Raw genomic sequence first — 16,056 nt, forward strand, 5'->3', positions numbered from 1 at the left:
GAACTTAGCAAATGTGTAATTGCTGTAGCCTTAGCATCACTAGAATATAGACTGCTTTTGTTAAATAATTATCAGATACAAGGGGAGCAAGAAAAGCAGGAAAGAGTTTCGATGAAGGAACAAAGAGACAAGGAACAAAACCAAGACGTACATTTCAAGATGAAAGTGAACCGAATCAAAGGTAAAGCAGAATTAGACAAGTGTAACACAGAGGATGACAGAGGGTGTTCCTCTTCCCACAGTCCAACCCCCTGTTTTGACGTCACAGACTCAGAGAGACAAAACAAGCTCTTCTCAGCTGAGCCTCTCACTCGAATCTCACACACTGGCACACACACCCTTCAACTCACATTCAAACCTGCCCTCAGATACGCTGCAGCACTTGCCTCGACACCTGCCCAGCAGTCAGCTACTGTGGGCACACACTCTTCTCCGCAGCTAAACACTGCACTTAAGCAACAAGAAAATTATTCACTCCAACCACCTGAAACATGCTGAATTTTTAGAACGAAGAAATATCTCATTTTGTGTGTGGCTACTGACAAGAGGGGGGTGAAGGAGCACTCCCGCTTCAAACCCCGAGTAAGACCCCATCTCAAAGAGCAGCAGATGTGACAGAAGAGAGGCGGAGAGAGTAATCCAATCTCCCCCACCCTCTCTCCTCCACAAGAACAATACCCAGCCTCCAGCTGGAGAGGGTCAGCTTTTGTCCTTCTCCCCACGCTCTCGCTCAAGAGTGAAGAGGCGACAGACGCGCTGACACATTGACCCGCTGCAGTGAGAGGAGAAGACGGTGCAAAACAGCCGCTGCGCTCTGCATGGTTTGATTCAGTACTTGGACAGCTCCGGAGCAACAACCGGCGGGACTGCGCGGTTTTCCATGAGAGTGTGGAGTGTCTGTCAGATGAGGGACTGAAGCAGATCTTCTTTGGAGACCACTAAAAAACACAAATGCAGCCACCTTTTTCACTTCAGCTTGGCCTCAGTGGCCCCTCACCATCCCTGGGATCACAGAGCAGCACTGCCAGCTTCCAGCACCTGGGAGAGAAGCAGCTTTTTGAGAAGTTTTGGAAAGGGACTTTCAAAGCTGTGGCCACCCCAAGACCAGAGAGCGTTATCGTGGCGAGTATCACTGCCCGTAGGAGAGTTGCTGAGTGAGTCATCTCCTTTTTTTAAATTTTTTTTATTTTTTGCCACGCATTTGTTTCACAAGAAACTCAGTTAATAAGCTGATCAACAGATTTATAGGTTTATTTAAACAAGAAATTATTCTAAGGTCTAACTGAAGTTTATTCATGGGATTTAATTCAGACAGTCTTGCCAGTTTTCCAGTTAGATGAGAACAAGTTGGCAAAATTTTCCAAAACAACAACAATAGAAAAAGAGCCATTACATAAGTCATATTGAAGCATAGTTTAAATCTGGAATATATTTGATATTAAGGATGTCTGAGTCAGTTGAATGCTTGTGAAACAGCTGCTATATATAACTTAGATTTTGACACTTTTTTTTCTTTTCCTTGTTTTCTGTCTTTTGACCCAGAGATTAGCAGAATTAGAGCCATTTACTGTGGTCCTGTAAAAATTGCAGTCTATCGATATAATTCCTCACCAAGTTTGTACCTCTATGATTTTTATCTGCATGTGCAGCTACTTGCGAGTTATAGTGTGGACACAGCTGGCCCTGAAGAAAAGGATGTTCAGATATTTACCCCTTTAAAGGTCATGTGACAGCATCTTCTTGCTTTTAATGTCAGACTTGTCCATTCTTCCGTCTGTGACATGGTTTTGTGCCTGAATCTGTCAAAGAGGCAACATGTAATGTGTTTGTTCTGACACTTTCATCCCTCCAACCAAAGGTTACCTGTAACACAGCAGCCTTTAGGGACAAGGATGAATGTTTTGATGCCCTTTTTTCCTGCAGATCCTTTTTTCCTTGTTTTGGTCCTGGCTTTGCTCCTGTCTGCTCGATCAACCATCATCTGCTCACACTGACAGCTTTATCCATTTGTCAGGCACTGTTTGACAAACACTGCTCATCAGTGTCAATCTGTTTTTTGCTTGAACATTCTGTATGCAACCATGCAAAATAAATAAATGCTCCAACACATATGAATATATTTTAAAAACCTTCCTTACAGACATTTATATTTATAAATATCTAGTAAATGGTGCAGCTTGCCTGAGTGACCTTTGAATGGTTTTGACACCCACTATCAACTTTCTCTAATGTGAAATTGGCTATGTTAATGAGGATTAGAATGGGCCATTTCATCCACATTGACATAGGCAGTGGAAAGACAGTGAACCAAATAATGTGTCTTTAATAGCTTCATACTGCAGGACCATAATGCTGCACATGGTATGGTTATATGGGATTTTGTTAGCTTTTTGGATATGAACAAAAAATACTTTTTTTTTTATTTGAGAAAAAAAAAAAAATTAAGCAGTGTGGCCAAATAACTGCAGCTGATCAACCATAGCCTCACTCAGATAATAGATTTGAGGAAAATGGGGAGAGAAAACTAATAGAAATGAAGCAAATGGGCCCACACAAATGAAATGTAATGTGGCCAGATGCCGTAAACTGAGCAGCCTTTTTGAAATAACCGGGGCCTCTGGAGCTGGGCCCATCTGTCTCTTCAACTTTAGCTTCTCTGGGAGGGAAGTTCTCCTCAAGTGGCTTTGCCTCTCCACGGGCTCCGTCCGGGTGACAGTGATGATGATAGCAGCATGGCAGGCGAGAGCGAACATCCCCAGAGAGCAGACATAATGTTGCTAATTCGCCTGGTCGGTGAAAGACAACAGCAGCATCCCTGTGGTCCGGAGTTTTTGTCTCTCATCCCTCCTTTGTGTATATTTACAGGAGGCAGAAATCCAGTTGGGTTTTTTGGGGTGATACAAATTGTGAATAATGAGTAAAGTACACACACACACACACACACACACACACACACACAAACAGACAATAAAAGAAAAACAATATCCACAGAATATGGATGCAGGAGGAGGCTGAGACTTCCTGCCTCCCCCCTGCTGCACTGTTGATTTTTGCCAAAGCAGAGAGTGACTGGGGAGTGCTTAGACAATCAGAATGCATGGCCTTAGGCTTGCTCCTTGTCCTCTTTTTCTCCAAGAGGAAACATTATTATTCACTGTGGATAACTGAGGGGTGATGAACAATTGCAGTGAAAGTGAAAGGGCATTATGTACAACAAGCAGAGATGGAAAGAAGAGAGGAGACAGGCAGAGCCATGGGGAGATGCTTCATGTTCAATCAGTCTTCTACTGTTTGCACCATCCTCGCCTCTCCTTTCTGTTCCTTCGCTCTGCCTCCTCTTGCTCCTGAGATAAAATGCTGGAGGGGCCTGATAGCCAAAGAGGAGTAATTCAAGTTTGTTGTTGTCCCTCTGCCCTCCTCCTTCGTCTCCTCCTCTTCAGGGCAGTCACACAGAGGAGGGGAAGAGTTTGCTGTCTCCATGCAAGAAGGTGTAGTTTCTCTCAAATCCATTATGACCCTGCAAACCCCTTTTTTTTGTCATGGCAGTGGGGGTGGGCAGTTAGGTCATCATTATAAAATTGCTGGCTAACTTATGTTGAGAATGAATGTGAGTGTGTGCATCCATGTGTGTATAAATTTGAGATGTTTCCCAGCCTTTGCAAGGGTTTTAAATTAGGGTGTTTGTGTGTGTGGTGAGTGTGCGTGGCTGCTGTACTAGTGGGTTATTGTCTAACTCTGTGGCAGATGGCAAGCATGAGAGTGTGCAATGGAAGGGAGGGTGTGTGTGTGTGTGTGTGTGTGTGTGTGTGCATGGTAGGGGGTTTCAGGCCTCTTACCTCAGCAGATGCTGGTTTAATGAGGAAGAGGGGGAAAGGGGTTGGAGGAGCTTGTACACTGACAGCACCAGAGAGAATACGCAGCAGGCTGGACAAAATAACAGGAACACTTTTAAAAAGAGTGTAATACAGTCCACCTGCAGCCTCAAAACTGACTACAAGGTTTGAATACAGTTGAATTATTTAGTTGAGTCACATTCTTCTCAAGAGGCAGGATTTTCTGAGCTGAATATCTTAGACTTTGACATTCACATAAAAAAGTTGGAAAGCAGACTGGAGAGTTTTGTAAGCTACAGTAATACACAGCTTGAATTTACAAAAAATCATTGTATTAGATCGTGGTCACAAAGAGCTATGTAGTAAAAAGTATGCGGTTAAAGTAAAGTTTATTGGTTTAGCACCTTTCACAGAGAGTTGTCACAAAGTGCCTCACAGAGAAAGTAAGTTGTTAAAATTCACAATCCAATAAAATACACAAAACAAAATAGAAATAGAAAATGCGAAATCAGTCATAAGAGCCCAGGTCTAACTAAAAGCATGTTAAAAGACTTTTTTTTTAAAAAAAACAGTGCTGTTCTTGACACTGTTCTTCATCAAAAATGAGACCCAGGTTTCTGGGATTGGGCTCGTGTCAGGCTCCTAAATCACCCAGTTTCTGTTTAATGTCAGCGATGGCATTGTTCTTTCATAAATAAAGATTTAAGCTCGTGTGTAGACTAAACATTGGCTGAGAAGCTGAGAGTGGACTCTGTTGGGCAGGTTGTCTTACCACCAAATGTGATCTAAGTTCGTCGACATTCTCAAACTTTATTACTGCCCCAATCCCCAGAAACCTGATCTGATGACAGGATGTGTGCCAATATGCTGACCCGCTGTTAAAATATAGTAATTCTCCAATAAAAGTTCAACATTTCTAAAATTAAAACACCTGAGCTCTAAAAGTCACATCTGCCTTTTAATTCCTGTGTTATACATAAAGTAAGTGTCACATATAATAATTGTAAGTTTCCAGATATTTCGCTACATGACTATATTTTGCTTTCCAAATTGTAGCATGTTTACATTAAACTGTCACTAAAAAGACATTGTCTAATATAAAATGTTCAAAAATGCTCATAGGGAAATAGAAACGGGTGAGAAGCTGCCATTTCACACCAGCTTGAGCCCCATCTGAGCAGATATTGTCCAAGAACTTTTGATTTTTGTCAGTGTTAAGGTTGGCCCAAGTGAATCTGTGAATCTTTACAAAAATAATGTTAAAAGAAAAGGCTCGATAAAAAGAAACATAAAAGCAAACAAGTACAATAAAGATTCCAAAAAAAGAAGCTAAAACAAAGAGACACCACAATTTAAACATATAAAAACCTGATGGCACTCAAACTTAACTTGAATTAGAAGCAAAGGTAAAAACGTTAGTTTTCAGTCAGGATTTCAAAGACTATAAAGACTCTGGAATAACCTACTTCAATATCACTGTGGATTTGTTGATTAGGGTTAGGGGAAAAAAAACAACAACCAAAAAATCAGTTTGATTTGAATATTTATAAATCTGGATTACAGGTTAACATCTTCTTATATCAAAATTACAAATACAAAACAACAGACTCAGTTAAATGATGGTCCCACCTTCATTCTGACACAAACATACTTATTACACCTTTTCTCATCAGACTATGTTGTTCATTTGTAAATTTCACGAGATCATAAAACATTCATGAATCAGGAAAACATAAGCATTGTACAATGATTCATCTGTTATTGTGAACTTGCAAGATCTCACCCTTTAGGATTGATGCAGTTACTCCATATTCTGACAGGAGACTGCATTACAACAGTAGACACATATTTGGGAACTTCATGCTTCAATGCATAATTCACTATGTCAGATAAATCTAACACTGCAAGTAGTCCCTGTGGAAGTGCGGATTTCATGGATCTAAAATCAGAGAATATCTTTACCTATTTCTTTAGTTTTATAAGATACATACTGAATTGCGCCTGTAAGGACTAAATGATGGGTAGATCATTTTGAATATCATAAATTCTTTAAAACCTCACATTTAATAATAGCACTACCTCTAACAAGCTAACATGAACTAGCTTACACCACTGACAGATTCAGCCTCACAACTTGGGGTTTAATTATCAGTTTAGCTTACAGTTGTGCTTTTCGTCTATTTTTTCTGTCCATGTTGTTGTTTGTCTAACAGATACTTGTGTTTTTTGCCTTCTCAGAGGTCAATTTATTGACGGTTTGTTCCCACCTCCTGAGCATCAGAATTGCACAGTTTGCGAAAGAAAATGCCATGGCTTTGAAGTGCTACAGCAGCAACCTCTGCATAACATGCTGGAACCCACACATGAAAATCACATGCAAAAAAAAAAAGAATAGGATATATATATATATATATATATGTATATATATATATATATATATATATATATATATATATATATATAGATAGATAGATAGATAGATAGATAGATAGATAGATAGATAGATAGATAGATAGATAGATAGATAGATAGATAGATAGATAGATAGATAGATAGAAAGCAGTAGCAGAGCTTCCCCAGAGATGAGGCATTGCTTCCTCTCTGGCTCCCTGTGGGAGGATGACAAACATGATTTAATGATGGACGAGAGGTTTGTCCACCATTATACATCTCTGTCTGTTCTCCTGCTCTCTTCATCACTGAGTACCTTTCCCTGACTTGCCTCCCTCTGCTCACATCAATATCTCTCTCTTCTTGTTTCTTCAGGATCTTTTGAGTGTACGTTAACTCGCCCTCTGTGCGTCTGTGTCATATTACTCAGAGTGCACAGGATGTGGCTGCTGAAGCATGCTAACAAGAGAGCAGGAGATGATGCCAACTCCCCAGGCAGGAATTGGACTCATCACCAAAGTAGTTTCATATTTGATATCGATTCCCAAATCCATCTGAAACCATCCGCTGTTCCTGTTTTAATGTTTGATCCTGTTTGTTTTTTTGCTGGATTTCTCTTTTGTATATGAAAAGATGGCGCACAAATATTAACTGATAATGTATGTTTTATTATTATTATTATTATTATTATTGGTGTGATTTTTTAGACCAAAACAAAACAAAGAAAATTTCTGAAGAGCTGCAGCTGTGAAAGTGATTGGTATCATGACATAGCCAGGTCTAATGAGTGTGAGGGAGAAAGACAATGACACGTAGACACACCTACAGCATGCATAGTGTGTGTGTGTGTGTGTGTGTAAGAAAGAGAGAGAGAGAATGTGAGAAGATATATATATATAGACACTGAATGACAGCACTGAATCACTGACGTCCATCATAAACCAATAAAAATCGTGGATTGTTCATTAAATATATCCTGTTCCTCTGAATCACTATATGTTACTGTATCTGGGGAGGTGTGTGCATGATTCCAATCCAAAAGTAAAAAAGAATAAAAAATTAAGTTTGTTCCGTGACTGACATGAAAAACTTTAGTTAAAGACAAACTTTAATAGTTGAAAATTAGCATATTTATCTGAGGTTTAAATAAAATGTTATGGTAAAGTTACATTTATGTTAGAAAACAAAAATTCTAATGTTATAACAACATACTGCATTACAACACTGTCTCTGATTGGAATTTTTCAGAATTATGAGTTCAACTGCAGTCATAAAAATAGAAAAATGCAATCAAAAGCAGTAGCAGGGGTTTTGGTCTCTGCATCGACTACATTTAGAACTTTTCATGAAATCAAAAAAAGAATAAATGCCTGCAGTAGCTGATGATGTGCAAGTGAATGATCAATTCAGAACAGTTGCAGGACTTTTTGTTTGGCTAATTAAAAATACAGCTTAATTGTAGCTGCTGTGGCCCTTAGTGACAATTACTGGATTATACTAAGAGCTCAATCATACTGAAACAGCAGCAAAAGAGGGAAAGGGATAAATATAACTTTTGATTTGGGTAAGATTAGATACCTAAAAATACCGGTTGCTCATGAAGTGAGCCTAAAAAAATTTTTAAATAAAGTGTGACAAAAATGTAACTGCTCATTTGTCAGAAAAAGTGAATATGTTGTCTTTGTGAAATCAACTTTGCCCATATCTTTAAGAGACAGGCCATCCTGTTGATTTTAAATAAAACAGCTGCTTTCAGGTAGCCCCTGCAGATTGCTTCCACAGCTGTAACAGTTAACAACACAGCAGCCGTCCACATTTACTTTCACCTGCACCAAGCCGTGTCAAACCCTGTCAAAGCCTCGTCGCTGGTATGGTCCAAAGATAAAAATATAAAGTTCACTGTGTCGTCATTTAACGTTGTCTCAACTTATAACGGATGAATACAATTTAGTTGGAGATTCAGTGGGAGAATTAGTTCACTTCATCATTAACAGGCTCAGGACCTGACAGGCAGAGCAGCAGCATATTAAAAGTGGAATAAAAAAAGACATTCACTGGCCCACAGCATAGAATGACTGTAATATATCACGGGGGGGTTGAATGAGTCATTGATCAATGCTAACAACTTAAAATTTACTTTAAAAAGTAATATTTCTAGCTTTTAAACCACACTTTCTGAATTTCACTCTCCTTACTGTCTGTCAAAGTTGCAGGCTGTGAGAAATGAGTTTAGCTTTACCGACAGAGTTATTGATTCTGGCAGAGTTTACGGTACTGTAGTGCTAACTTGTGAAAGATGTGTAATACGGCCTAAGAATGATGGGTATAACTCCTGTGCCTAAAAGTAGCAAGTCTGTATGGATGGAGAGCTAAAAAGCCTCTTTGATATTTGAATCCAGCCAATCCCTCCTGTTTTTTGTTGTTTTTTATTTTTTTTTGTCTTTATCACCCTCTCCATGACGCGATGAAAGCTCTTTTTTTTGTTTGGGTTTATGAGTCACAGGATGGAAGTGCTCAAAATCCTCCTGGGCAGTGTATTCACACACACCACACACACACACACACACACACACACACACACACATATATATATATATATATATATATATATATATACATGCAATATTACTGTGTACAGTGTGTGAGAGCAAAAAAAACTCCTACAGGCTTCTACATTCAGTGAAAAGAAACATGCCTGAAAGGAATTAGCTTTATAGCTGACTGACAGTGAGCTGTTTTGTGTTGCTCATCATCTTATCCTCCATGCCTGATGAACAATAACAAGTTATCTAACATAAAAAGTAAAGACCTGAACGATAGGGTATATGTAAATAAATAAAATTTAACAACATACTTTAATCTCTTCAGAAAGAAAACAGATTTAGAAAAAATAATCTTAAAGTAAAAACTGTAGATAACACACATTTAAACATAATAAATTCTGACACAACCATAATAATGAAAAACATGAAGGCTTTTAAGTGCCTCGTTTCTGAGGATGTTTTTCTTGTGTATATATTTAGGCACACATGAATAGAACAAAACATGTAAAACCCACTGGCTTGTGCAGGTGCCTGCCGATGGCAGAGGAAGGTAAACACGTCGACACAGTATATAGGCAAATCATTTCAGTGCATATGTAGACTGACACATATTGAAGTGGGGTGGTGTTGGAATGCAGCAAAATAATTCCCTCAGAGCTGAGAAAGCAGCAGCAGCATTTTTGAAGATCAAAGCAAGGAGCCGAGTGTTAACCCTTTTCCTACAAACATCAGCTAAAAGCTGCTGAAATTTCCCCTCAAGGATCACAGTTCCCTGAATGTGGTCCACCTCTGCATGTGAGGAATATGCAGGACAATGCCTTCTCTCTGCAGCTGGTGGCAAGTTTGGACTCTCCTTTCCTGATTAGCATAGTTGAGTCTTAGATGTTGTACATATCCCTAGCGTATTTTCCTGCATTTGCAGGGCGTTTTAGTTTTATTTTTGACAAGTGCAACCTTGTTTGTAGCTGAAAGATCAGACACCATCTGGTGTAACAATAAGCTTTCTTATGTCAGATGACTTCTAAGTAATACATCTAAAGATTTAGTAAAATTCTTAACATTACCAGGTCGGTCGTCAGATGATTCGTAGTAGTTTAAATAATCTAATTATAAAATATGTGAAGGTCAGTTTTTCTTGTAACACATTACAACATTATGTGTAATTTAGATATTGCAACCTGTCTCTCAGACATTTATCTGTGATGTTCAGATACCCATGTATTTTCATTATTCATCAACACACTTTCGAGAATTTTTGATTCACTTTAAATCATGTCATGACTGTCACCAACTGGAGTAATGTTGTCTTGCACCAGTCTTGTACTCATTTTAATTGGTTGTTCAGTACAGGAAATGAATGAATAAGAAAGTATACTTCACTGATGACAGAAAGCAAACTCATAACTTAACATGTCACAAGCAATTTCTTCTCATTTGTCAATTTTATTCCTCAAACAAACTTTTTACATTAGTATGTTAATCTGAAAACCATGGATAGAACTTTTAATCATGACTAAATAAACCAGCTCTGTTTGACTTCACAGAAAAACACATAGCACACTTATGTTTACGTTATTGATTCTTTTTAGTCACAGTTTCTTTCACCAATTGAACATTCAACAAGTCATAATATTTATAAGCAAAAGTAGGTTAAAGGGAATAAAGTCCTAAAATGCATAAAGACACATAAAAAGTAAAGGCACAAAGAATTAGAGCCTCTACATTCTGCTGAATTAATTGCACTGAAGTCTCCTTCACATTGAGGATATTTTTATAAAGCTTTGCAAAAGATATAGATGTTCTGTCAGCTTCAGTTAAACATAAGGGAATAATCTGTCATGGTGTAAGAAGAAAATTTATGCCTCAGTGGCAGAGAATAGGGAATAGATTTAGCTTGAGTTTTTATGCTTGAATTAGTTTTATTTCATAATGAAAAGAGAAGAAATGAGAAAAAAATAAAATAAAAATTTAACCCCATCCAGGGGTGGAACTAGACTTTTATACCTGGGGTGGCCAATGGGTGGGCAAGACATTATTAAAAAGGGGAGGTGGGATATATGTGGTCACATAAGACAGCCATGACAAATAAAATATGCTTACAGTAATAAATAATCTGGATATTACATATCTGTCTTTGCAAGTTTACAAAAGTGCATAGAAAGATAAGCTGGTTGTTTTGTGGGTGCAGTATGTGGAGCTTGATGTGGTCATAATCATTCTGGAGGGTGAAGCTATTTGACACAGACGGTTTCTCCCTCAGCTTAGCAGACTTGTGGTGGCTAGTGATTGTATGCTTTCTGTGTCTATTTTGTGGCAACTTGAATAGCTTTTGGATGAATTAGTGGTTCCAGCAGGGTTAAACCTGACTGTATTTTATGTTCTAGTTTAAGGAGTAGTCTCGGTTTTGGTTTTGATATTGCTTGTTCTCAGCTCGTTTGGCTGCTCTTTAAGTTATTTTTGTTTTCCGGTTTTGATTGAGCTTTTTGTGTTAAAGTAGAGTAAAGTTAGAACGTGTTGGGCTAGAGTAGACATTTGTTTTGGGTTTAAGGATACCTATTTTTTTTTTAGTTTATTGGAACTGCTGCACGTTTGTTAGTTAAGAGTCATACGTCCGTTTAGGTTCACCTTTTTCTAGTGTTTTTGTGTTTTGGTTATCTGGCGGCATTTTGTTTAAGACCTTACCTTTGCATTTTCTTTCAGCAGTTTCTCAAACCACAACACCCAATGTGTTGCCACTTTAGCCGGTCTTTGTTTTTGTTTAATATAATAAACACTAATTAATAAACACTAAATCTGTCCACCATTTATTTGTTACACCCTCTCATACCCCTATCCTGGGTCGTAACAGCAGTCTTGCATTAATATAAAGCAATCTGTTAATGTGGTGTAAGTCAGTACTCATTTAAATGAATAGATTAATAAATTGCTAAACCTGTTAACACTGACCAATGAATCATTCAGCTTATATCAATAATCCTAGGGATGGACCAGTATGGTGTTAATTCAACTTAACCAAGAACTATAGGATCTTAAATTAGATCTCTGAGCTCTTTCTTAACTGCATCCTGTCACAAAGACACATCATTTGTTCCCATTTCTTCAGTTACATCTGTAAATACTAAAGCTAACAGCTTAACAACAGAAAATAGGATTTTTGCAGATACGAGGTGATTTCCAAAGAGATGCTAGCTGAAAACTTGCCCTATCTCAGGATGGTGTGCAGTATGTCTTTAAAACAAAACTGGCTAAGAAAATGTGTTTGATCAATCCATAATCTAAATGTCTCAGATAAAATGATGAAAACGAAAATGCAGACACATCAAGACAAAGCCGTACACCTATGTTGAATGTGGAAAGCGTTTCCACCACTCAAATAGTTTGAAAACACATCAGCTCATCCACACTGAAGAGAAGACGATGTGGGAAAGTCTATTTGTGCTGAGTATGAGAGGAGTCTAAACCAATCATAGGCTTTCAAAATCTACCAACCCATCCACACAAAACAAAGTGTTTTATTTGTGACCACTGTTACAGTATAAGACAAACTGACTTAATAATATTTCTATGCATGCAGTTTGTTGTGTTGTTACTCTTTGCAGCAAACAGATTTGTCTGCATGTTAGCATGTGAGAAGTTCAGAAAAGGTCTCAGTACAGGACTAATATCAGCCGTCCCTTTTAGGAGAACTGAAGATGATAGTTATGGCGCTGTGCAGCAAAACATTGACAAACCTCTAAGGTCCAATCCCATTTGTCTCTTCTACCCCTTCCCCTACCCATTGCTTTTCCCTACCCCTTACCCCTTAAAACGAAGTGGTAAGGGAGAAGGGGTGAGAATATTCCCTACTTCACTGTCATACGTCATCAGAAGTTGTCGCTATTTGCTACACCAGACAAAGTGACAGGTATCTATGACAACCGAATAGCAAAAAACTGATGACAACAAACAAAAATGCTAAAATGTTTCTATTGCCTGGGTTGTGGGCATATAAGTTGAAAAAAACAAAGGAAGATGTTATTTTATGATACACACTCAAAGGGCTATGCTAACAGTTGTTAGCAACATTAGCAAACTAGCTAACATTAACATACATTATTGAATAGCAATTAGTGTTAAGTTAGTGATTTTGATATCAGCCCAATGATGAACAAGATCATAAATAAATAGCCACAAGATAGAACACAATTTTAAAATATTTTTTACATCCTTGTTGATGTTGAATATACATTTATAGGTGTTTTGGCCTCTTTCTGTCACCATCTTTTACTGATATATTGTGGAACATCTAATGTCTCTCCACTGGAATTTATACAGACTAAAAACATAATATGGTCCAGCTGGAATAAAGGATGAATCCATTTAGACTGCTTATTATTATTGAAGCTTGTTTATTTTCCCCATCTCACAGTGAGGAAGTAACCTGGTTAAATTAATCAGCCTCAATGCAAATATTGATCACACAGAAGAGTCACTGAAACAATGAGCCTATACATTTTTTAATATCTAAACTTTTCATAAAGTGCTCTCCTGTTTTCTAGAATCAAAACTAGCGAACTAGGGAAATATGCTCCAACAAATCACATGTGAGTGAATCACTATCGGCACGTGAATAAATGGACATTCTAAACCCCGACTGTCCGTCGCTTTCACCAGACATTCTGTTTATAACTACCTACTTTGAGTGGTAAAACATACCTGTGGAATCTGAGATCACCTTATGAAAGTGGGGAACAGACAGATTTTGTCTGTCTCCTTCATGTGACGCAATCACCGTGTGCAGCCGCAGAGCATTATGGGAGTCAGTTTGATGCTGGGCCGTAACTACGTTTTTGAGGACCCTAAAATTAAATTTATAATTTTTATCTTTTTGTGAATTAATCTTTTATTTTAATGTTAAGAGAGGCTTTAATACTTTCAAATGATGTATTTTTACAAGTATTATTTATGATGAAAAGTTGGGGGGGCAAGTGGGAGGCAAGGTTCTAAAATAGAGGGGCAGTTGCCCCTCCTTGGCCAACCCCCTGTAGATCTGCCCCTGATCCCATTTCAATTACTTTTTTGTTCATAAGAACTTCTAGTGTTTGTGATACAATAGGTGATTTAGTTCTTAGGTTATCAGACACTTAGTTTTGTCATAAGCCAACCTGACATGCTTCGACAGTAGTCTTCTATGTTCATCAGAGGTGTCAGTGGATGGTGTGTGATTTGTAAAAATCATCTGATGTTCATTGAGGCGGTGTCGACCTGGAAATCTGACTCATCAGAGTGGCAGGCTGACACCGCCCAAGCTGACGTACACATCAGCTGATATTCATCAAGGCGGCTCCGTCCGGCCAATACGACTCATCTGAAACGACAGGCTGATGGCTTGCCGCTGGAGGATGTTGCTCCAGGTGTGGTAAAGCAGGAAAGCCCCCTCATCCCGGTTCATGGCTGTGTGGGTTTGCTTTCTGATCTCCATTGCTTCCTTGATCCAACACTGGTGTTGATTGTGCTCCATGCAGATGCCTTTGGCCATGATGTGATTTTCCTGTTTGCAGTGGTCCGTTACTGCTGATTTCATGCTTTCTTGTAGTGCCTGTTTTTTCTTGATCATGTTTGTCTTTTTTCAGTTTCTCTTTTGCATTGCTTTTGATGTTCTTTTCTGCGTATGTTAAAAGGGCGTCCTGTTTTTCCTCTGTATGTTTTATTGTGAATGTTATACACATCACACCATCTAGTGACACCTCTGACATAAGACATAAGACTACTGTCAAAACATGTTAGGCTAAAACTAAATGTTTGGTAACATAATTAAATCTGCTATATAAAATCATAGACGCTATGAACTTTATTGGATTTTTGTGATACAAGTTTAGAGTAAGCCAGAGTTTTATGGATCTACACCTGCTTTGTGATCAGATCTTATGCAATGACATTTAAAAAGGCTCATGGCATTTAACTCTATTAACATAATAAATTGAGTTGCTATTTCCCAATATGTGTGTCAGTGCCTTTGTCATTTTGTTTGAAAGTCGAGTACAGACTTGGTAAGAATAAATAAAACGGATGGAAGCATATTAATTGCAGAAAACATCCTGATTTTTTTCATCCAATGTCTTCCAATTTACTAAATCTTTACTTTGGTAAATTTTGTTTTTTCAATTATTAGTAAAGTGTCGTCAACATCAAGCTTTAATCATTTGTTAACCATTGTTTAACACCACTTGAAAACCTTAAAAGATATTTGTGCTTTTTTTTTATCTTAATTCTCATCCAAATGAATATGCAAAAAAGGGAAGAAACATTGGTTTAATTTTTTTAGATGATGTTATAAAGAATATACATGGGCACACGCTGTGGAAAGTCACAAATGTAGCAGCTTTACGGAGTTGATTTTAAACATGACAGGAAGAAAGCATATAAAAGAAGTGAAAAGAAGTAAATATTTTTAGTAAACGATTAATTTAACAGCTATGGAAACATGGGTGTAGTATATGTTAAGAACAAAGGCGAAATGAGAGGCTAAAGCAAAACCGAAGGAGTGAATGAGGAAAGGAAACATAGAAATAAGAGGGGAGGCTGTGTGAGTGACACAGCAGCCAAGGTTATTACTTTTTAGTGAATATATTTCTGTTCCAGAACAGAAATATTCCCTTGAGTTTGTTACCAAAGGAAATTGAATCATCCTGTATGTAGTCACATCAAATACAATGATGAATAAACTAATAATAGTCAATGAGAGAGAAGGTGAAACTCTTTGTCCTCTGTGATTCCTGATGAAATGGTCAGTAGTAAATCTCACAGTCAAGAAGCAATGGCCTGTTACATTGAGCAATTCATTAGCAGAGAGGGCTGTATATTGGAAGAATGCTTCACTCATTAAAGCCCATTAAATCTTCAGAAATCAGAATGTCCAAGAAAAAAAAGAAAAGAAAAAAAACACTTGTAAACTTTTAGAATAACTGCTTATCAGCGTGTGCAGTGAAGAGGCACTGGGAGAAACAAAAACAGATGTGTACCCCTAAAATAATAATGAATCAATCAAATCATCATTTATTTCTATATCACCTTCTGACATTGTGGAAGTTGGCCAAAGTGCTTTACATCATTAAAACAAATTAATACTAAACACATTTATACAGAGAAAGTATCAAAGTTTAAACTGTGTCCAGGACCAAACTGTGAGCCAGTGCAGTGATAACAGGACAGGACTGATATGTTCATGTTTATGCATGTTGGTTAGGAGGCAAGCGGCAGAATTCTGTACAAGCTGTAAATGGAGATGCAAGTTAATGATAACAAATTAT

At 37.9% G+C, this 16,056-nt stretch overlaps 1 protein-coding gene across 1 annotated transcript in view; it reads left to right on the top strand.

The window, feature by feature from the left end:
* Positions 1 to 314: 314 nt before the first annotated feature.
* Positions 315 to 16,056, top strand: part of srrm4 (serine/arginine repetitive matrix 4) — a 74,101-nt gene continuing 58,359 nt past the window's right edge. Inside the window, exon 1 of the mRNA XM_041998680.1 lies at positions 315 to 1,154. Coding sequence (XP_041854614.1) covers positions 952 to 1,154 — 203 coding nt within the window. The 5' untranslated portion in view covers positions 315 to 951. The remainder of the gene's footprint in view (positions 1,155 to 16,056) is intronic.

Source organism: Melanotaenia boesemani, chromosome 11 (assembly GCF_017639745.1).
Source record: "Melanotaenia boesemani isolate fMelBoe1 chromosome 11, fMelBoe1.pri, whole genome shotgun sequence".
NCBI lineage: Eukaryota > Metazoa > Chordata > Actinopteri > Atheriniformes > Melanotaeniidae > Melanotaenia > Melanotaenia boesemani.